At 32.8% G+C, this 24,290-nt stretch overlaps 2 protein-coding genes across 2 annotated transcripts; one reads left to right on the top strand and one right to left on the bottom strand.

The window, feature by feature from the left end:
* The first annotated feature begins 13,355 nt into the window (after nt 1–13,355).
* On the top strand, nt 13,356–17,254 carry LOC125052041 (NPC intracellular cholesterol transporter 1 homolog 1b-like). Its single transcript, XM_047652689.1, has one exon. The coding sequence runs from the start codon at nt 13,412–13,414 to the stop codon at nt 17,129–17,131; it is 3,720 nt and encodes a 1,239-aa protein (XP_047508645.1). The 5' UTR covers nt 13,356–13,411; the 3' UTR covers nt 17,132–17,254.
* Nucleotides 17,255–18,466: 1,212 nt separating this feature from the next.
* Nucleotides 18,467–19,311, bottom strand: LOC125052010 (helix-loop-helix protein 1). Its single transcript, XM_047652650.1, has 2 exons — nt 19,193–19,311; nt 18,467–18,764 (listed from the first exon to the last, which is right to left on the bottom strand). Exons 1-2 carry the CDS (start codon nt 19,309–19,311, stop codon nt 18,467–18,469), a joined length of 417 nt encoding a protein of 138 aa, XP_047508606.1.
* Nucleotides 19,312–24,290: the final 4,979 nt, after the last annotated feature.

The raw sequence follows: 24,290 nt of genomic DNA, 5'->3' as shown, positions 1-24,290 counted from the left end.
ACATCTTTTTAATATCAAATCATTGAATTGTTCACTTAAGTAACTTAAATTATAGGTTTGAGGAAGAAATTACTAGGAAATTGTTAACGAAACACAGTAAATAAAATTTTAAGACATAAAGAAAAACTGAAATTCGAATTCCAAATAATTTAAATAAATTTTCGAACAGCCCCTTAACACTGAAATTGCCACCCCTGTGGGGCATGATCTCCACGTTGGGAAACACTGCTTTAGGCCATATTACAAAAAGTAGTTTTGAGTACAATTTTGGACCTATAATGCGTATCTACATTTTACTTTCTTAGATTATACATAATTTTTGATATTAAAACATTGAATTGTTCACTTACGTAACTTTAATTATAGGTTTGAGGAAGAAATTACTAGGAAATTGTTAACGAAACACAGTAAATAAAATTTCAAGACATAAAGAAAAACTGAAATTCGAATTCCAAATAATTTAAATAAATTTTCGAACAGCCCCTTAACAATGAAATAGCCACCCCTGTGGGGCATGATCTCCACGTTGGGAAACACTGCTTTAGGCCATATTACAAAAAGTAGTTTTGAGTACAATTTTTGGACCTATAATGCGAATCTACATTTTACTTCTATCCTAAAACGAGCTTCTATTCATACAATTTTCAAGCCGCACAAGAAGATTCAGCAATTCCTAAGACCAATCAAAAGTAACACCCCATTGCAAGATGCAGGTATATACAAACTGGATTGCGACTGTGGCCTGTCTTACATAGGGCAAACTAAACGCAATATGTCTAGCAGACTCAAAGAACACATTGCAGACATAAGACATAGACGACACACAAAATCAGCAGTCTGTGAACACATACTAGATAGGCCTAATCACTACATACGCTTTGACCAACCGAAAGTACTTGCGAAAGAGAAAAGATTCTTCCCAAGATTGGTACGCGAAGCCATTGAAATCAAAAAACACCCCAATTTCAATAGAGAAGACGGCCTAAAATTGTCAAACACCTGGGATCCAATAATATCCAAATTAAAATCTCAAAAAGAAAAACAATCCGCGAAAATAGAGGACACCGTGAGCCATTTTTGCCAAAACCCTCCATCTTTTAGTCGATACCAACTCCGGGGAAATAAATACAAATAATGCAACTTTCTCTGCAGCTGTGATACTTTTTGACATTCAACATCTTTTGTCTTCAGTCACCGTGACCACGCACGCTGTAAAGCACGCGAAACGTCGGATAAATTTAAAATTATGTCAAATAGTTGTAAATTTATAATAATACATAACTTTAATCCGGTAAAAGCGTTTTTCTTTTAATGTTATGAGTTATGTTAATCAAAGACAATACTACATTTTACTTTCTAAGATTATACATCTTTTTAATATTAAAACATTGAATTGTTCACTTAAGTTACTTAAATTATAGGTTTGAGGAAGAAATTGTTAATTGGTGTGAATTGTCTTAAAAAAAAAGAAGAAAAAAAAAGAAACACAGTAAATAAAATTTCAAGACTTAAAGAAAAACTGACATTTAAAATCCAAATAAGTAATTTAAATACATATTCGAACAGCCCCCCTTAACAATGAAATTGCCACCCCTGTGGGGCATGAGCTCCACCTTGGGAAACACTGCTTTAGGCCATATTACAAAAAGTAGTTTTGGGTAAAATTTTTGGACCTATGCGTATCTACTACTTAAACACGTTTATCGATTCCCCTATAGTTATCGAACCATATTCGTTTAAATACCATTTAATGGTATTTCTGTTCAAGAACCTTGTGAATAAAAAATATCATTATTTTATAAGTCATATTATCCCAGTTTTGCTGTATACACAAACTTGCAATCGAATAAAATCAGAAGGCAGACGCAAAGCAGACAATTTACATAACCCCTTACCTTAATAACATGTAAATCACAACATCGGAATTAATGTTTTATCTCTCTATAATAAAGATTACTTTAGTTTGAATATAATTTTACAGGTGTGTGCGGCTGTGTGCTACTCGCACACATTGAAGCAGTTGTCTCTTCTAAATCCTATGTTTATGAAAGAGATAAATATACTTGCTCTTAGTTATAATAGATGTAGGGTAGCATTGTTGGTTTACGGACTCGACCTTGTTCGCCACGTGCTTAAAAACCGCACCGTTCCAGTTTTCATTTTTTATTTTCAAATTTGGCATTAATTTATAGGTTACGGTATTTTTATTAAACTTTCGTTTACTAAAACAACTATACTAGAACAAAAAATTTTTTTTGGAGAAACGTATTTTACATTTTATTTAATAACAGATATTGTTTTTTGGCCTAAAAACGATTTTTAAATTTCGACCAACTTTTACTTTTTTTTTTTATTACTATACCATAATAAAACCTCCTGTCGTATTGACGTAAAGATAATGCATATTGCTATGTTTCTAAAAATAGCTCAGACTCCAAGAAAAGATTGTGCGTCTGCACAGAGTAGTCACGAAATAGAAAGCATTGAGTGTCAACGACCTTGTCTAGTAGCATTAGAAGGAACATGTATGGTCTATAGATAATCTGTGACTATTCTTTTTTTAAACATAAAAGATTCTTTTACTTGAAACTGGCATATTGAAAAAGCGCGGGAAACTTCGTTCATGGTAGACGTATTTTTCACGGTGTTGAATATTTAATTTAATTTTACTAGTTAAAACGCAGAGGATAAGCTGGTAGTTTTAATTTTTGTATTATATGTAATCTTTATATCATATTTGTGTATAGTGTCATCGTGTAGTCGGTAAGTTTTTGTAATTTCTGTAAATATTGTATGAACAAGCCCCCCGATCTAGGTCGGGGGGATGATGGCCTTGTTGGCTTGAATCTCCCTGTGGGATCAAATGTATCTGTTGGTTCACAAGATGAATTTGACAAAATGGATACCGATTGTTCGGTATCATCTCAAACAGGTGAAGGAAGTCGTAAACGAACACGTTATTTGCGCCTTTGTCGGCAATGTACGAAAATTAAGAAAAAGAAAGGTAGTGGCTCTAGCGGTGATTACTGTCAGTGCGAAAGCTTATGCAATGTAGAAGATGAGTCAATTTTAATTAAAAAGGTTACTTCAAAACCTATATCTCAATCCACGTCATCTCCACACTTGCAAAATAATAATAATTCACATAGCACATCCTCTCGACCATCAACATCTTACACGGAAAATTCAAATATCTCTCAAGACTCTAACGCGGGAAATTTAAACAACACCACAACTTCAGTAACCAATACGGACCCCCGTTCGATTGGCCGTGCTGAATATGTTTCTACCGATGTTTCCCCTTATTTTATACATGTTCAACGTATTCAAAGTTCACCTGACGATGGGACTATTCTCCATCCAATAACATTTGGCAATTTTTTAAAGCAGAACAAATTTAATAATATTATTCCCGGAAGTGTAAAGCGTATAGGAAGAAACAGGTGCGTAGTTGGCTTTTCCGATTATAAAGACGCCAATAATTTTCTTAACTGCAATCTTTTGGAAACGAAAAAGTTAAAAGCCTTCATTCCCACTTTTAGCGTAACAAGAATGGGTCTAGTTCGCGGGGTCCCTGTAGATTGGAGTGTAGAGGAAGTTCAACAAAATGTATCCGTACCTATAGGCTGCGGCAAAATACTTAAAATAAGACGTTTGAATCGCAAGGTAAAAATTAATGACTCGGTTTCTTGGAAACCCTCAGAATCAGTTGTATTAACATTTGATGGGCAAGTTTTACCAAAAAGGATTTTCATGTGTTATAATGCTCTTCCAGTAGAAATATATATTTATCCTACCATACAATGCTATAAATGCTGCCGTTATGGTCATACCAAAGTTCAATGTCGTTCTAAGACTCCAATATGTTATAGCTGTGGAGGTCAACATGCAGGTATATCATGTGACAGGTCAGATAAAGATCCTCTGTACTGTGTAATGTGTGAAGTCGAAGGGTCCCATTCAGCGATAGATAAGTCATGTCCAGAATTTGTGAGACAGACAGAAATCAAAGTTAAAATGGCTCAGAGCTGCATGTCTTATGCCGAAGCCAGTAAATATTTTTCTTCTATTAAGCCTTCATACGCAGATGCATTAAGTTCAACAATTCCGGAAGTACCAAAACCCGTATATCCTTCCGCAGCGAAGTCTGTATCTCGTGATAATTCTACTAATGCCTCAAATAAAAAGACAATATTCTTAAAACCTCGCTCTCCTCGTAAACCACAACATGGTTATGATCGTGTTGCTCATTATAATGTTTTAAAAGATTTCCAAGTTCCAGAGCCTAAAAATGGCAGTGCTCTGGTTGGACACAAAAATAAAGAAGAAGAAAAATCTGATGTATTAGAAATGATACTAGCATTATTAACTAGTTTAATAAACTCAAACTTATTGAAACCGTCCCACGTTGCCTCTATTAATGAAAAAATTAAATCAGTTAATGTTATTAAAAATAATGGATTCCAAGATAATTCAATGGAATTGCAGGAGTGTTGTTCCAAAGAAACATGATTTGATATATTTGATAAATAAACATTCTCCCGTTGTTGTTGCGTTATCTGAAACGTGGTTGAAGCCAGGGTACCTATTAAGGATCCCAGGATATACCTGCTTGCGTGATGATAGATTTGATGGCCATGGTGGCGTAGCGTTACTTGTCAGGAACTCAATTAATTTTTCTGAAATAGCGTTTTCTTCATTAATCTCTAATGATGCCATTAATATTGTCGGCATAAAAATTGATAATATTTCTATAGTTTCCATTTACCTAGCTCGTTCCTCTTTTGTTATTCTCAATAGCGTTAATAATTTACTTTCTTCACTTAGTCGTCCATTCCTTCTATTGGGTGACTTTAACTCTCATCACCAAATGTTTGGTTGTGGCACTACTGACTCCAATGGTGTACGTTTAGTTGAAATATTAGATTTACATAATTTGTGTTTACTTAATACTGGCTCACCAACCAGACGTACAAAGCCTAATGAAAAGCTTAGCGCGGTTGACTTATCAATTTGTACTCCAGATCTTGCTTCTTCTCGTTCTTGGTACACTTCATCATCTACTTTTGGCAGTGATCATTTCCCGATTATCATATCCTCACCTATTAGACGCTCTCCTTATCAAAAACGACAACCTCGTGTGAAATATAAATTAAATAATGCTGATTGGCTTGCATTTAAAATCCTTGTCGAATCTAAAATAAATGATTTGCCTGAATTAGTTAGCGGTGGTGAGACCAATTCCTCTAAAGCTTTGGCTACATGTTTAATAGAATCTGCCGATCAGATTTTTTCTGTCAAACGAAATCCGTCTAATAAGATTCCTTTTCCTCCATGGTGGGATAGAGAATGTATGGTTGCTGTAAGCAGAAGAAAGGAAGCTGAGAGAGTCTATGCTGAGGACATGTCCAATGAAAATTTAGATATTCTCAATGAAGTTATTAGTACCACACGTAAATTCCTCAGAGATAAAAAGCAGGCAGGCTGGAAAAATTTTTGTACTTCTTTATCTCCTTCTACGTGCCCTTCAGAAGTTTGGACAAGTATTAAACGTTTTCGATCTGCTTTCAAAGAATCTTTATCATCGTCTTCACTTCCCCCTTTTTTAACAAATGCCTTTTTAGACAGATTAGCTCCTCCATCAGCTGCTGAATCGATCTACTTTCCTTTGGAATCGTCTTTGATAGATGACACTTCCTCTTTAAACTCTCCTTTTTCATTACATGAATTGAAAGGTGTGCTTTCACATGTTAAAGATTCATCTCCTGGTCAGGATGGTATTATGTACTCATTTTTATCTCATCTTGGTGATACTGCCTTAATGTATTTTTTAAATTTAATAAACTCCGTCATGGTCACAGGTAATATTCCTGAAACATGGAAGTCTCAAGAAGTTATAGCGATTAAAAAACCTAACAAACCTACCAATGATGTTGCCTCATATAGACCTATTGCGTTGTCCTCCGTTTTAACTAAAATTGCTGAACATCTTGTGAAGAATCGTTTGGAATGGTTTATAGAAAACAATAATTTAATAGCCAATAGTCAATACGGTTTTCGGAAGTCAAAATCTACAATAGACAATTTAGCTATATTGACCACAGATATTCGCATAGCTTTTTCGCGTGATGAAGATATTGTTGCTGCCTTTTTGGACATCTCTGCCGCCTATGATAATGTGAACATTTCTATTCTACAACGCAAATTATTAGAGCTACAGGTTCCTACGTTATTAATACGTTTTATCATCAATTTACTATCATGCAGATACATATCATTAATCGTTCAGAAAGATGGTAATATTACCGAGTTAAAGCGTACAGTTTTTAAAGGCCTTCCCCAAGGTTCGGTACTAAGCCCACTTTTATATAATATTTACACGTATGATTTAGAATTATCTATAAATTCCCATATAAATGTGCTACAATATGCAGATGATCTTCTTTTTTATTCCGTTGATAAATCTGTGGTTAAGGCTTGCAATTCCATGTCTAGTTCACTTAATTGTCTTAATATCTGGTTAGTTAAAAATGGCCTAGATCTATCAGTTTCCAAAAGTTCTATAGTCGTATTTTCCAAAAAACGCACAACTCCTATAATAAATGTGACCTTCAATGGTCAATCTTTGCCACTCCAAACAAAAATTAAATTTTTAGGAGTTATATTGGATTCAAAATTGTCTGGACTTGCCCATTATGAACATGTTGTTATGAAATGTGCACAGCTGCTTAACATCATGAAATGCCTTTCAGGTGTATGGTGGGGTGCTCATCCGTTTTCTATGAAACTTGTGTATAACGCTCTTATAAGATCTGTTTTAGATTATGGCACATTTCTCTTAGATGGAGGAAGTGTCTTGGGAAGTAGAAAACTTGATGTCATTCAGTCAAAAGCTTTGAGAATTGTGACAGGAGTAATGAAATCAAGCCCATCCAATGCTTTACAAGTAGAATGCTGCGATCCTCCTTTAAAATTAAGAAGGCAATTTTTAAGTGATCGATTCTTGTTCAAATCTATGCAGTTTTCTAACCACCCTCTACATGGAAGGCTGCATGAATTGAACAATATTATTTATACATCCCGTTACTGGCGTCACAAATCATTACCATGTCTAATAATAAGCTTTCGTAAATTTTTAACATTACACAGCCGCATTCATCGATCTCCATCATTACCCATATTTATGACACAATTCAATTCTTTAATTCTTGATCCGGATATAAGATATAATATAGGCGTCCGTAAGCAAGATATTCTGGAAACAAATATTCGTTTCATGAGTAGCGTTGAGGAACAAAATTGGGAAGGTTGGGATTATATTTTTACAGATGCCTCTAAAATCTCTGTTGATGATTGTGTTGGAGTTGGTCTAATTCATTGGCAACATAAAATAATTCAAAAGATTAAACTTCCTCCTGAATCCTCGGTTTTTACTGGAGAGTGTTTTGCTCTTTTAAAAGCTTTAGAACTAGTTATTTTATTAAAATCTAAAAGTACAATCATATTTTCAGACTCTAAAAGTGCACTACAATCTCTTGAAAAATTTCCTTTCCAAATGAAACTTTGTTATCCTATTATTTGCGAAATACGTGATAAGCTTTTAATATGTTCTCAAAGAAATTACACCGTTATCTTTGCATGGATTCCAAGTCACAGTGGAATTAAAGGAAACGAGAAAGCCGATGAGCTTGCTAAAGAAGCTATAAAGGATGGAGACATAGTCCCATACATTAATTATTGTCATGATTTAGCTGCTCTTCCGAAAACCCATCTTTGGGAGTCATGGAATGATGTTTGGTTGAGAAGCAGCAAGTTCAAAGGCAAACATTATGCTGAAATTCAACCCAGGATCCCCAGTAGACCATGGTTCTTTGAGGTTAAAAGTTCTAAAACTGTCACTTCTATCATTTCCAGAATGCGTTTAGGACATGTTTGTACACCTCATCATTTAGCAAGGCTTCGTATTATTGATAGTAATATTTGTGAGTGTGGAGAAGATATTGGTGACCTTGACCATATTTTCTTTTCTTGTTCCCAATATGACCGTACCTCCTTTCTGAATTCTTTACAATCACTTCATGTTCCGTTTCCGACTAAAATCTCCTGCCTTTTGCTTAATCCTTTATTGTATTATAATGTATTATCTTCTTTCATAATCTATAATAATATTAAGATGTAATATGTTTATGTACATATTTTATTTTTAACCAGCTTATCCCTTTATTTCCTTCTGATGTCTTTATTTATTTTTTTTCGCGTGTAGTTTCCCAACCTTTTACTTGAAACTGGCATAAAGTTGAAGCTGTTGCCATAATATTAAAAAAAAAAAAAAAAAAAAAAAAAACTGGCATATTTTTTTTTTTTTTTTTTAATTTATTTATTAGCCGGATACAAAGTCCATTGGCAAAACTGGCATAAAATTAAAACTATTGCCATAAAAAAGATTCGTATAGTATCAATTAATTTAAAATTAATACCGTTACAACTTTGACGTCAAATTGTAATTGTAATAATTATTATCAATAAGATGTCGTGCGCATACGTCGCTTATTTAACAAGTAGCGTCACAATTGACTTATTTAGACAATAAATTCTAGCATGAGGTAATAACTGACCTATCTTAAATAACTACTGGGATGGTTTTATGCATAGTTTGTTGACACAATCAACGTTTAAGCTATTCAATTGTGTTTTTTGTGTTCGTATGACAATTGCAAACACATTTTAAAACGGAGGATTACAGATAATCAAATTTACTGCAAATTATAAATTTCAAAGTTTAGTTACTGAAAAGAAAAACAACGCACTTAATATATTGAGCGAGTATTGAGAAGGTAAAATGACTTTGTAATATAAAATTTTCCTTGAAGTCTTGATCTTGATTAAAATTCATTCGAACTTAAACATATATTTATGCTCTAATTCTACATCATTGTTCTCTTATAAAACCCCTTTTTAAAAAAAATCTTTTGAATTCCCTTTTCGCGATTTTCTCTGTAAAATGCATAATTCTTAACTTTTGTTATATTATAGAAAAGGTGTACGTAGTGATGGAGCTAAACGGATTTGACCGTTAAAGCAATTATGCAAGTTTCACGGTTGCTTGAGACGCGGCTTGCTAGCCGACACACTGCCTGTCTGAAGGGAAGAGCTAGCGAGGTCATTCAATGGCGTTATCGATAAATTTGTATTTAAATATGTTTTATTTTCATTTTCGAATTTCTCATGTTTATCCTAAAAAGTAACGAAGTAAAATCTACATACATATTCATTAATTCGATATAGTATTTATTCAAAATCAATTGTCTGTCCTTAATTGAGAGGTGTTTATTATTTCTTGAATTGCTTGTTTCAGTATTTATCTGAATTGATGATCCAATTGAAGGATTCAACAAATATAATAGCGATTTTGAGATTAAGCGGGCCATAGACGGATCACGGACCGCATGTTGCAGTCAAGACCGACTGCAATATGCGGTTGTGTATTGCGAATATGAATTTAGTATGGAAACTGCAGATTGCCGTGCGACTTTAATCTAAGTTGTAAAAGAATAAACTGCAGAAATCACTTGCTTAGCTTAGTTGTATTTCAATGTCATAACTATTAGGTTTATTTAACATAACAATTTTACTTTATATTAAACTAGGTATCAGAAAGGAATTATTTTTATTATATTGAATTAAAACTATCGATAAATTAAAACATCATTGGTCAATGTTTCATCGTTGGCAGTGGAAATTTCCATGCTTAAGCATGTAACAAAATTCTTTGCCGCTCTAACACACAGTTAGTCACATAAACCTCTCTTTTTCTCTCCAAATCGACGCAGGCGCTCTGACCCAGCTATTCTTCACTGCTTCCACTCATAAGCATTGTATAGGTCTTTCTCTTTCGACCAAGCGAGTTATGCTATTTTACGAATAGCTCACAGTTATGTATACTTCTCAGTCGTCAAGCAAATGATTTTTGTTAGCCGTCTTTCTCTACTTGAATGGAGTAAAATATTTTGTTTTCTCGATGCAGAGCTACAGCTTCAAATCCAACTAAATATTACTACGACCACGTGCTTGAAGGTTAACGACTGATAATGGAGATAACGAGTATAAATAAACAATAACCATGCAGTTCTTTACATAGATGTAAAGTAATTAAATCGGTTATTTCGCAAAAATCGGTAGGGGAAATATTTTGTATAAGATTTATAGCATCTCCACAAATGAAAGAATACAAATTGTAGTTAAAAAGTACTAATCATTACTTTTTACATTCGTTCCAGTAATTAGTAGATAAGTAAATATATTATGGCAAATGTAAGCACCTTATCTTACATTCACATAAAATGTTATATTATAACATACTAAATTTAGTTTGTTTGACAGTTTTTTACTTCTTATGATTAAGTTAAGGCTCCTCATTAGGTAGGTACAAATTGAAGACATTATTTAGGCCTACATAATCATGCACCAATTGCAGATTGGACAAACAGTAGTTAAATTCTCAATTGCGATTCAATTGATAAAATTGTGTGACGAAACGCACAAAGCGCGACCAAGAAAGGATTGAATAAATATTTTCAATAAAGTTTATAAACATTTTACTTTGTGACAGATTCTATCAACTTATTCTCGCTGGTACTATACGTGTCATGGTGAGAATGTTCCAGAAGAACCATCAATAAGTTAATAACATAAAATTTATAACATCTAAAAATGTGTATAATAATATAAGTATCAAGAATTATCTGAAAACAGTAAAAGTATTGGAATTTATATTGCTTCATTTTTATAACAGAATTTTGGTATTTTACCTTCTACAACAATATTTTTTACATTCTTATATCTTACCCTTACAGTAGGCTTGATGTAAAATAGGTACCAAAAGGTGTGGGGTTTTTCCATTGAGTTCAATACGTGCTTTTTGTAACAAGACACGTACTTTAAAACAATATGGTGATAATAGCAACATCTACGTAATTTCAACGCCTATATTTCCATCAGTCATTCCTTACTGGGAAAATTTATTAAGTAAATAGACTTAGAATATGTAACATTAGTAAAATATTGCGAAATACCTTTGTATTTATGACATCATTAGACAACCATTTCAAATAATTTTTATACCCATAAAATATAAAGATCTTGATGTAAAAAGATTTTCTTTGGCCTTGTTTATATTTAGTAAAGATCACTGAAAAATTTGGCGCCGCTCACTTGAAATTATGTGAATTAACAAACATTAATTTGTTTCCATTTCGTTTGGGAATTTTGTTGATAAAATTAGTACAACTTGAAATAGTAATACCATTCGTGGTTCCCTGCTTAATTCTGTCCTATATCAACTTACTAAATAAATGCCTAACCTATGATTATATTTTTAAAAATCATAGAAAATTTTACATTATCTAAAAGGCAACTAAATCCAAGCAGGTAGTGTAGCTTCTATGTGACATAAGGAAACCTCACTAGCATGTAATAAAGGTAAATACATATGCATAGTAAATTTATAGCAGCGTTGAATATTAAAATAATACTAAATAAAGCTAGATGAATGCAGAACGGAGCTATTTATAGATAAGATAGACCTACCTCACGCTTTTCAAACTAGTTATCACAAGGAAAATGTGTTTTCCGCGCTGTTTTAACATTCTAAAGTATTTTATGCAAATGGTAAAATCATGTGATACATAAAATGCACGTCCCTGGTAAAATGGACTCGTTTTGTGTAAATATAGGATCCCGTGACGTCAGCGTGCTGTAACTGCAAAACTTGGCACTGTACGCGAATTTTCTAATTTGTTTATCTCGTCTGCCGACCGTGAATTCTGGCAGTTGAGTTCACAGTCATGTTTATTTACTTATTTAAATTATGAAGCATTTGATAGACATCATATAATAATTGGAACAAATAGATAATGATATTTTTAGTTCATGAAAATCTTGAAACGAAGCTTCGATAACAAATGGATATGTACTTAGTATACGTTTTTGGGTAAAAATTCTGTTACAGTGAACTACTTTTCCCTGTTTAAGATAATTTAGATACACTTACTGAAATATTACCATTTAGTTTTATTTTGAAAAAAAACTGTAATAATTTTCTGGAAATTGTATATTTAGACACTACTTCCATCTAGTGTTGAATAGCATAATATACATGGTTCTTTTTTTCTTTAAGTTTTTTTATGTAACTCATAGATGTCGCTGCTCAGGACGATGTCATGATACTCATAAAGTATAGGTGTCAGTTATAAATATGTTAATATACATCCAGTGTGTTTGCCAATTATTATTAATTTAAATTCGTTGTGTTGACTACGAATAAAAATAACAAAAAAACTGATAATTGATAAAACTTAGAATCACGTGAGATTTAAATCAATTTAAAATTTAAACTCTGTGTTGACTCACCTACAACTAGATGCCGCCACTTGTAGTAATCAACAAAAACTTCTATGACCGTAGTTTAGTGGTACAAGGTCGACGGAATTACAAAGGACTTCCAAAACATTTTTCTTTTTGAAAATAAATAAAACTAGTAAAAAAATTCTTTTGGCATCATTTGAAATAAATAAACGAGTAAATAGTATTTTTAATTGTTTTGTGTTACTATTCAAATGTCAAATCAGACTTTAGGTTTAAGTTCTGTAATTTATTCGTTTAGGATAAAAAAAATGGTATACATTTAACATGTATGTAGATATAAAAACTCCATGCGGTTGCGGCAGTCGCTAGCATTTTGTATCTCTACTGACACCCTAATCTTCTATTGCAATTAGCCCTTCTGTGGGAATCTAATAATCACCCTTGTATCAATTACACATCACTTGCCCATCTAGATTTCCCTAGACAACGATTCGAACGTTATCCATCTTATTAAACACGTGACTTGTCATCAAGCCATGCCCAAAGTGAATCGAAGCGGGTGGTACCTTTCGTTTGTGTCTGAGGCAATATTTAGAATAAGTTTCACATTCTTACAATTATTTCGTAAATATATGATGATCAAATGTATCTATTTATATATTAAAATAAATACTTAATGATTTGCGAGTTGATTTTATTTTTTTCATTCTATTATTCTAACTAATGATGACATATTTTAAAAATAAATCTACTAAAATATGATTACTATACGTTGTGAGTAAAGTGTATTTATTAGGTTCAGACACGTGCTATAATAGTTATCGATATTAAATAACCCGAAATAATTTTTACAATCCGGGTTCTAATTATTATCCAATTTCGATATACAAAAACGATTAAAGAAGTTTTATCTTAGCTATTGAAAATTTCTGATATGTTATCGAATGACTATCCCTATGTAAATCTAACACTGATTACTTTAGTATACATTTTACCACGGGCGGCCGTCTAGTTATCGTGTCCGCATAATAAAAGTGATGGAATAACAATGAACCCGAAATTATTCCTGTTACTCTGGATTTGGCTCCTTGGTTGGGATTGCGCCACCGCCCGATGCGTTTCTCGAGGTGAATGTGTTACAATTAACGGACACCCAAAGCCGTGTTCGGTCAATTCAGAACCAACACCAATTTTTAATAACATTACTGGCGCTGAACGAGATCATCTCTACAATATTTTAGAACAACGATGTCCCCATTTGGTAATTAATGAAGAAGGGAATAGAATTCCAGATGACGAAATTTTGACCTGCTGCGATCCGATACAGGTTGAAGTTTTCGCTGAAAGTCTCCTACTAGCAGATAGTGTGCTTGGAAGATGTCCAGTTTGTCTAAGAAGTTTCATGAGACAAATATGTGAATTGAATTGTTCACCCGATCAGGCGCGATTTGTTGATACCGTAGTTGAAACCGCCCCCGACGGAACAGAGTATGTGAATGAAATAAATTACAGACTTCATACTGACTTTATGGATAATGCTTTTAAAGCTTGTTCAGAAGTAATGTTGCCTCAATCTGGAATGCCATCGGTGAATTTAATGTGTGGGAACGCTCCAGTCTGTGACGCTGACGCATGGTTTGGATATACAGGTGACACCGAAAATAATCCATTCGTATCTCTAAGGGTCAACTTCTTGAGAGTAAACTCTACCGAAGATTCAATGCATGTTCACGCTCCATTATGCCATGAAAGTATTGAAGGAGATATACCATGCAGTTGCATTGATTGCTCCGCAAACTGCCCTTCTGGTGAGATAATTATACCACCTATCTGTACTGTACTTTCTGTAAATTGTATCGGCTTTTCAGTCGCAATAACCTTTGGAGTAATTAGTATCACTGTATTTATTGTACTAACATTATTAGAGTATAAAAGACAATGTAAGTTAAAGCAAAATAGGAACTCAACGCAAAATGAAGTTAATACTATAACAAGGGGCTTTCAAAGCCTTTTTGAAAGCATCGGTACATTTAGTGCTGATAATCCTATTATGATGATAATGATGATGTCTTGGGTAGTATTTATACTGTTTTTTGGTCTGGGTCGCCTGCAGTTAACTGCAAATCCTTTAGAATTATGGTCGGACCCTCAATCGATTTCTCGTCAGCATTTTAACTATTTCAATTCGAGATTCGGTCCATTCTATCGGGCTGCTCAAATATATTTAACAATTGACCTTGAGCCAATTCAAGTAGACAACACAACGTATGGTCCTGCTTTTAGAGTGGAAGCGATACAAGAGTTGATCAAATTGGAAGATGCTATAATAAACATAGGTCGAGAAGATGGTTCTGTAAAACTGGAAAACGTTTGCTACGCACCTCTTCGTGCTCGCGGCGCAGAACAAAAACTAAGTGATTGTGTATCAATGTCTGTATCGGCTTACATACCGAACAGAATTATTAATAACAATACGTACTTAACAAATATACAAAATTGTTTAAACAACTATTTATCACTTAGTTGCTTACAATCTTGGGGTGGAGGTGCTGATCCAGAACTATCACTGGGTGGATATGAAGAAGATTTTATTAGTGCACACACACTCATTATTAATTTCCCTATAACTAATCATTTGTCTAAAGTAGCCCTAGAGCCTACATTGGAATGGGAAAAGAAATTCATTGAATTAATGCAAGATTATGAACAAAATTGGAAGTCAGATTTTGTTGACGTAGCTTTCGCAGCCGAAAGATCTATTGAAGATGAAATAGAGAGAATATCAGAAGCAGAAATAATTCCAGTTGCAATTAGTTACATGCTTATGTTTATATATGTGATATTTGCTCTTGGCAATGTAAGAAGAATTCAAACGTTTTTCCTTGACAGTAAAATAAGTGTTGCAATTGCTAGTATTATTGTTGTTTTGTTAGCGATAGCTTGTGCCATGGGCTTATTAGGTTTCATGAATATTACTATCACACTATTAGCTATCAATGTGATTCCATTTTTCATTCTATCTGTTGGTATCGATAACGTTTTTCTTATGGTTAATTCCATACAATATATACAAACAAACCTTACAAAATATAGTGAATACAAGGAAGGTATGAGTTTTGAAAAAAAACGCCGCTTCATTTTTGGAACGATGATGAAAAATGAAGGACCATCAATGTTTATTTCATCTTTGACACAGATTACGTGTTTTGCTATTGGGAGTTTAGCAAATTTTCCAGCAGTTCGTTCATTTGCTATTTTTGCAGCGGTTTCTTTAACATTTCTGTTTTTATTTCAAATAACAGCTGTCGTGGGAATCTTATCGCTTGATTACAAACGGTCTGTTAAGAGTCGTTTTGATATATTTTGTTGTGTTCAAAAGAAAATTATTAACGACGATGAACCATTACATTCTGAAATCCCGTACGAGAGCGTTACCCAAAAGTTGATGGAGCCTTACGCAAATTTTTTACTAAAATGGCGTGTAAAGGTATTTGTTGTTATAATTTTTCTTCTTTTCCTATGTGTATGTGTCGTACTAATTCCACAAATTGAAGTAGGGCTTGATCAGAACCTTGCATTGCCTGAAGATTCCTACGTTTATAAATACCTAAACGCTGTAAATAATTTATTACCCTTGGGTCCACCGGTATTTTTTGTTTTGAAGAGTGGTTTAAACTTCTCTAACCCTGAGCATCAGAATGTTATTTGTGGAGGTCAGCTATGTAATGACGATTCTTTAACTATGCAGATATTTTTAGCCGTACAACAAGAAGAGATTACATACATGAGAAGAATATCAAACTCATGGCTTGACGACTTCTTTGATTGGGCTAGTACACCCAATGTGTGTTGTAAATACAATACTACTGATGGTGGTTTTTGTCCAAGTGTTTCCTCTGAACCTGAATGTGACTATTGTACTATTGCAAGGAGTGATTATGCGAATGGTTTGAGACCCGCCGAAGACGCTCTTGACCGTTACATTCCTTTCTTCTTGCAAGATGCTCCATCTAATACTTGCAATAAAGGTGGTTTAGCTAGCTACTACTCTAATCTCAACTATGTTTTAGATTCTGAGGGTCGTGCGACCGTTCATGACTCTAACTTCATGGCGTATCATTCTTCACTGAAAACCTCTCACGATTACATATCCGCAGTTAAATATGCGTATGAAATTAGTGAAAATATAACAGCTGCTATTCAAAGTCGTACTGGCTTAGACGTTGAGGTATTTGCTTATTCTGTATTCTATGTATACTTCTCCCAATATTTGACCGTATGGTATGATACTTTTATTTCGTTGTTATATTGTCTTATAGGAGCTTTCGTAATAAATCTCATAGCAACTGGGTTTAACATTTTGACTACTCTAGCGATGATGTTTACAGTTGTAATGGTAGTTGTTGATATGATGGGTATAATGTATATATGGAATATTCAACTAAATGCCGTGTCTTGTACTAATTTGATTGTAGCAATAGGTATTACTGTGGAATATTGCACTCATCTAGCGTATGCTTACAACACTAGTCAGAAACCACCATCAGAAAGAGTAGAAGATGCAATTATAAAAGTCGGTGCTACGATTATTACTGGAATAACATTTACGAATATTCCTATAATTGTCTTAGCCTTTTCGTACACTCAACTCATTGAGATATTTTTCTTTAGAATGCTGTTTAGTATAGTAGTTCTTGGTTTTCTTCACGGTTTCATATTCTTCCCTGTTCTGTTAAGTTACATAAATAATTTCAAGTATAAAATATAAAACGAATTACTGAATATTATTGTATTATAAGACGCAATATAATGGTAAAATAATTTAATGTATTATCCAGTGTGACTTGCAGATATAATTTATACCAAAATAAAAATGAATATTTTATTTATCTTAAATATATATATACTGATATATGAGTTTTAATATTAAAATGTGATTTTTTAATAAAACTACCGAAGCACTGATAAGTTTATATATAAATTTGAAATTATGATAATAGTGATAAGTAGAAATCACGAAGGAAACGTAATGTGCCGATTTAGTAATGTAAGATAAATTAAGACTGTGATACCTCGTATTAATATATTGACATAAAATCTATATTATGACCAAACACTATTCTCCTTGACCTTTTTAACTTATACTATAATTTATTAATGTATTTAAATTGTTTCCCTATCCCAATTATATTATGTATTAAAAAAACGCGTATTTTGTCAATTATATACTATAATACAATAAAATATTATTCAATAATAAACATTTTTATTTCTAAACACTTACAATGACAATTAAATTAACAATATTATTATTAAGGAATTAAACAAATTAATAACTTTTTACAAAAATACAGCATAGTGCATACTTAATGAATGAATATTCAAAACTCACGCAGGTTATTCTTTTTGGCGCCAAATGTCAACCTGCAATAGACATGCCCCAATACACAGATTAAAAATGGCATTGAGCAGATAACCAATTTTTAATGCAAAAAGAAAACATTTTGTTAGTTTCGGATTTCAAGGATTTTGATTTATTAAAATGTATTTAATTATTCAATACTATGTCAAAATCTATACAACAATGGCTCTTTATAATTATACTTTATTAATAATCGAATGTTAGAATCAAACATTTTTTTTGTTATTTTCCTGCCTACATATTAATTACTCTTATCAATAGAATAAGGTGATAGATATTGTTTATTATTATTAGTAGTAGTGCCTTTACGTTGAATAAAATTGTTATCTTTACAAAATCCGCAATCCGCCTAATATCGACCTTAAAATATTATCGAATACTATGAGATCAATTTAATACGACTATACAAAGTAATAGAGTATAGGTGTAATATGCATATTTTCGTAACAGTACAAGGAAAATGTCATTAACTAAAAACCTTATTTTCTCATACTATCTCTATTGTATTATTGATTTTTCTGTCACATAATTATAAATTAACAGAATCGTACCAATATGCAGTACGCAGTGTTAAAAAAAACAAACGACCAAAAGTTACAGATATCGGCAAACATCTTGAACAAATGTTGCCTGCGCAGAAGCGATTTTTAGGTATCACGGGCGGATAAATAAATATATCCTTCACGCATCCAAAACATGATTCAAATAAGCAATATAACATATAGCCAGTCGAAGAATTTCAATCTTTGACAGTTTTTTGTCTGGTGGCAAAGTTGGGAGAAGTCTCCGAAGTGAACCAAACGCTGCGTTAAATGCTTCAACTCTTATTCTCTCCCTTGTAGCGTGCGCTGTTCTGTATTTTAGAGTGGCTCTCCTTCTTCGTCTTCTCTCTTCTCGCGATAGACCGGCGTACGGTGATCCCGCTCCACTAGACAGATAAGCTTCTTCGGATACAGCGCAGGGCTCCAAAGATCGATCTCTAAAATTAATAATAATTCTTAACTAAATGTTGAATAAGTTAAGACCATGTGAACGACCAGGTTTATTCGCCTAAGTTCAATTAATTAGAATTAGAAGAAACAAATCATTTATAGGTTTAACAGTATTTGGATCCTATTTAGTTATAAATTAAAAAAAAAATAAGCCTAAGAATTAGCAATTTTACGTTGGTTTGTCATATGTTTTTAAACTTTATTATCTTTTAATAATGCGAATACTTTACAATTATTTTTGTTAATTTTTATTGCAGCTTGTTTTAGCCCGTGATTATGCTTGCTTGGATATGTTGGGACAATTATAATTAAACGCGTATTAAACCGATAAATGGTTATTATAAATTAATTCTATTATTATCTATTATTAATTCATCCTTTGAACCAGAATTTATTTTGATAAATCCGAAATTACCTTTTTCTAGGCGCCATGTTTTCGCAACCAGTTATTGGTAACAAAGCCTCCCTTGTGTCAGCCAGCATACAGGGCAACGATCCGTCCTCCATATTGGTAGCTTCTAACCAGCTCTTCATCATGAGATCCTAATTCTGAGAAGTTGACAAGGTCATATATAGAAATTTGCAATAGCTATAATGTATAACGTAACACGTGTTTAAAAAGTGGTATATGGCCCACAAAATTACTTTAGTTTGATACATATTACGAATGTATTTATGAAAAGATTGACAAACATTTCGTACGTTTTTACACGCTTTATATTAGCTTCACCTGTATGTATGTAACCGACTCCTTCGGACTCGATTGTGACCCATTTTTAACGGACAGATTTAATTCAAACTTTGCGCACCTGTCAAAGATCGATGACAACGCAATAATCCGAATTAATAATAGTTAATAAAAACAAAAAAACACGCTTTAAAGCACATCAAACTAAAAAGTTAAAAATAATTCCTAATTTAGGCTGAAAATGGTAATGAACAAAAAATACTGGTATTATTGTGAAAAAGCGCCATATTTTTCGTCTATCGAGCAACCCGTTAAAAGCGTGTTTTTTAGTTTTTTTTAACTATTATTTATTATTATTGAATTTAAAACTGAAGAATATAATTCTAATGTTCTGTAATTAGGAATATAATATCTGATAATTCACTATGAATTTTTACTACTACGCGATAAACAAATCAAATTTTTATAAATGAAAATTAATCGCAAAACATGTTGCTAAGCGCAAAAATCGAGACAGCTTTTTGCGCTTAGCAACTTTTTTATTTATTCCTTGAACTCTGAGCAATGTTTTTGTCTAGAGTAAAATTTACAGTCTCTATAGGTTAGCATAGCAAATTGTTTCATATGTTGGCATGTAAGAACTAAAATGGAAGGCTAAGTAAAAAAATCATATAACGGCGAAAGGAAGTTCACGCGGGCTGCTTGAAGATAGATGTAGGTATTTACGTATTACCAAAGACAAGTAAAGATTACATATTGCACTAATTAGGACGAATAATGGGTAGGTTAGATATACATTAAGTAGTCTGCTTTAAATATTATTATCTGAATGGTACGCCCTACAGCATGGAAAAACAGCAGCTATGTGTAAATCCTTCTTTAAATTGGTAGTCTATATAAAATAAACTTATAAAGAGGAACACCTACAATTCAAGGCTATAATCACTTAGATCGAAGCGATACCCTGAAACGGGCTAACGAAGCTACTCCGACCGCTAAAGATATATACAATTTCTCCACCATAGCCACTTAGGTCCTTGAGCCGGCCAGTCAGTGGTTAGACTGGTCAGGAGTCCTTCCTATAGTTGGGAGCATACGTAGCAACTTCCTACCTCCACTTAATTCATGAAATCTAATTAAACAAGCAAGACAACACTTTCAACGAAAAAATTCCCGTTAAAATATAAATGAATTTCATAACTGTTACTTAAGTTTTGAGCATTTGGAATATATTTTAAAAGGAGTAGGCTAAAATCTCCTGTTAATATTCTTTAACAACGTCACAAAGTCAGGTGTATGATAAGGCATTATCTACAATTAATTTCCTCAATCGATCTTGCTAATTTTTTATTGAACAATATTCTTATAGTATATGCAGTTTTTTTTTCAATTTACAATAGGTCTTCCTAATGAAACTTTATAGGTTTTTTAGTATTCGAAATTTATATAACCGCGTTCATAGGTTCATAGATTAATTCTTCAACTTATCAAACAATATTTTATTTTACAAAGTAGTTAGTAACATATCTGACTTTTATAGTCCGTTTTGAATAAGAGGGTAAGTTTATATATTATTCTATGGCACTCAAGCCAACACAACTGTCAAAGGAAACCCTTTCAAGCCCCGGGCATGTTTTGATTCCTGATCAAATCGAATTTACTGGCCGCAGTACAAATAAATAATACATTCCACGTTCACACCTCGCACTAAACGCGGTCTTTAGGGGATAATAAATCCGTATTTATTCTTTTTATATGTCTGCAACCCCTCGTAATCGAATCATGTTATAACCATGTTGAATCGATTGTATCTTCTTATTGAGAACACTTAATAAGTGAAGCGTGGCGTGGGCAAGTGTTCAGCCTCTGCTGGTACTCAATAACTTCCCGTGAGTCGTGACAGACGATAATGAAATAATTCCATAATCCTACAGCTAATACAAATTAATACACCACAGTAACTAACCTTAAAATATAATAACTAAAACATATTATTAAAAGGAGTCCCTTTAGGCAAGGTTCCGAAGATACTGGCAGCGTTCCCCGTTTGAATAGCTAGACTAATTCTTTGTCCGAGGTAGCTGCCAGCTCTTCGGTCTCCTTCGGTCACCAAATGGGACAAAATCATATTCGGAGCCTAGACCCCTGTATTTGCATGCTTTAGCTTTTCCAGCCGCTTCACAAGCCGCAGCAGCTCTGTTGTTAGTTCCATGTAGATGGAAAGGGGCTGGCGTGTCTGAACAGGTTGCATTCCATACCAGCACCCGACCCATCTTCCATGGAATAAACATCATGCCCTCCGGTCTCTTACCGACGTTGTCGCAATATACGCTGACGTCGCAACCTTGAGATCGCGCAGTACTAATACTAAACAATCAAGTCAGGATCGCAATAGCTATTTCTATTAGGAGTTACGGTACCGGCTCTACTGTACCGTCTCTAAGTTCTCTCTCTCTCAACTGTTTTATGAGATTTAGTGTCGATGGTGCACTTAGCTTATTAACTGCATAGTAAAAAGTGTCAAGTGAGTATACCTAATCTGTTTCAGGAAATATTCTATCCGCGACACTCCACGTAATGAAGCGTTTATTTTCTACGTTTCCCTCGGATGTGAGTAGTACGAAAAATTGTCGTGAAACAAAAATTTAAAAACCTATCCTAATGGTATTTTTTATAACGTACATAGAAGTAGACACTACTGTGTTAGGTAAAGACGCTACAGACGAAAGAATTGGGTACGTTGTTTTTATATTGGACCGTATGATTTTCTCAATTTCTTTTGGTTCAAGATGATGAGCCTTCTGTTCCGACCAATCTTAAAGTTTCGAGGCAAATCTTATTATAATACAATAAACGAACTTCAAGTTTATGAAATTTTTACAATTATGTAAATTGTATATACTGTAGCAGCATTTGTACTATATCATAATATATGACCATACACTTATGAAAATATTAATTCGTTGAAATCGCTGTATTTTAAAATTATAATGTCTTAATATTTGTAAATGTATATAAATCAAACATATATTGTCTTTGAATAATTTTAATGAATGCATACAAAACTGTTACATAATGAATTATTATTCGAAACCACTTTCACCATTACTCAGCCATAACGTATTATAAGAATAGACAACACAAAATACGTATAAACATATAAACCCATGTCATAAACAAACTATAAAACAGATCATATTATATAACCTATGATCGACAACTTAAAGATTGACCAAGGTGTCCTTGTCTATGATTTACTATAATCTACATTCAAGTTTCTTTCAATTTAATGGCATTTGGTTAGGGGTGGCTTTCCAATTCTCATTCAATTCCAATTTTCATTACTTCTCAATTACGGTAGTAATTGAGTGAGATTTAATACCATTTAAGACTCGCACTCTATTTTTGTAGTAAAACCGGATGATTTTTTTTACGATACAAGCAGTATAGAATATATTACTACGAATAATACTTGATTTAAAAAAAAAATTACTGGTATTATACACTTTTTGTATGTGTATGGTAATTATTATATACATATATATGTGTATGATTTGGCCATTTGGGTTAAGTTTCAATCACCAAATATGGCAAACTTTGATGTTGTTTAATGTTGGAAAAATTATATAATTTCGTTGGCTGAATACTAAGAAAAGAACTATCTTTAATTATTATAATCGGTTAAAAAACCCGAACTGAGTTATCAATTATCAAGTAGGTAACAACAATGTGATTACACAATTTTTCAATTATAACAATTATTATTCACGGCCATACTTTATGTCGCCTATTAGATTACCTACACATCATAAATGCCTAAAAATGGTGCAACTAGGGACAAAATTAATTCCGTATTAGTATCTATATTAGACTAAATCTATTTTGCCATAAGATCTATGGTGAACTTATTTGAAATCCTTTAGCATACGTTAACAGAAAATCTTACACGTCTAATTAAAACATTATATTACTAAAAGAGTACTTACATTAATAAACAAAATATAAGGAACAAAACTTTATATTTATCATTTGTTATTTTATCACTTCACTAATATTCCCGTTCGGCAGATTCAGTGAAATACTGATACGGACTGCAGCATCCCTCTCTTTATATGACCTCTGTGAGGGGTTGGACCTCAGAGGGCGGTTCCTTTCCTTGTATCCTTTAGGATTTTTTATTCACAAGTGTAGTAGATATGATTTATTAAATAAGGTAATTAAGAATGTCTTTATAACGTTCGCAACATTCTAGATCTAGAATCTTATCTCAGTCAAAATCAATTATGAGAGTTCTAAATAACTTTTTCATATTAATAAGCGTTGCTTAATATTGCAAAGATAAAATAATCGCTGTTAATTTTAAGAGTAATTGTTCAGTCCTAATGCCTAATTCTCTTAAAATAGGTCTATTTCAGATATTAAAAGTACAGCAATTTGATCTTATGAGCTAAATAATAGGGTTTATATTTCCTTAGTACCTTCCAGCTGATTTACCAGACCTTTGACCAATATAATTTTATTTTAGATTTAATTTGAATTAAACAGTATACTCTATAGTATTCAACTTTACTGCCCATTTGTAGCTAATGAGAAGTGACAAAAGATAAAACTCCATTCTTCTATCGTCAGTGTGATATGGGTCATATTTTATTCTACAACAGTACCATAATTTATTATTTACATTGTTCCTTTCCTGCATTCTCTATGCTTGATCTTTAAGGTTTACAAGATTATTTAAGAGATATTTACGATATAATTTGATAAGCAGAAAATGTGATATTAGTATCTGTATGGAAATAAAATCACATTATACTAGATGTATAAC

Source organism: Pieris napi, chromosome 8, assembly GCF_905475465.1.
Source record: "Pieris napi chromosome 8, ilPieNapi1.2, whole genome shotgun sequence".
NCBI classification, from domain to species: domain Eukaryota; kingdom Metazoa; phylum Arthropoda; class Insecta; order Lepidoptera; family Pieridae; genus Pieris; species Pieris napi.
This window is presented reverse-complemented; position numbering and strand designations above follow the sequence as displayed.

Coding starts and splice junctions, on each gene's coding strand:
- LOC125052010 (XM_047652650.1), bottom strand. CDS start 19,311: ATGAAGAGCTGGTTAGAAGCTACCAATATGGAGGACGGATCGTTGCCC. Junction 18,765..19,192: donor AACATGGCGCCTAGAAAAAG/GTAATTTCGGAT, acceptor TATTAATTTTAG/AGATCGATCTTTGGAGCCCT.
- LOC125052041 (XM_047652689.1), top strand. CDS start 13,412: ATGAACCCGAAATTATTCCTGTTACTCTGGATTTGGCTCCTTGGTTGG.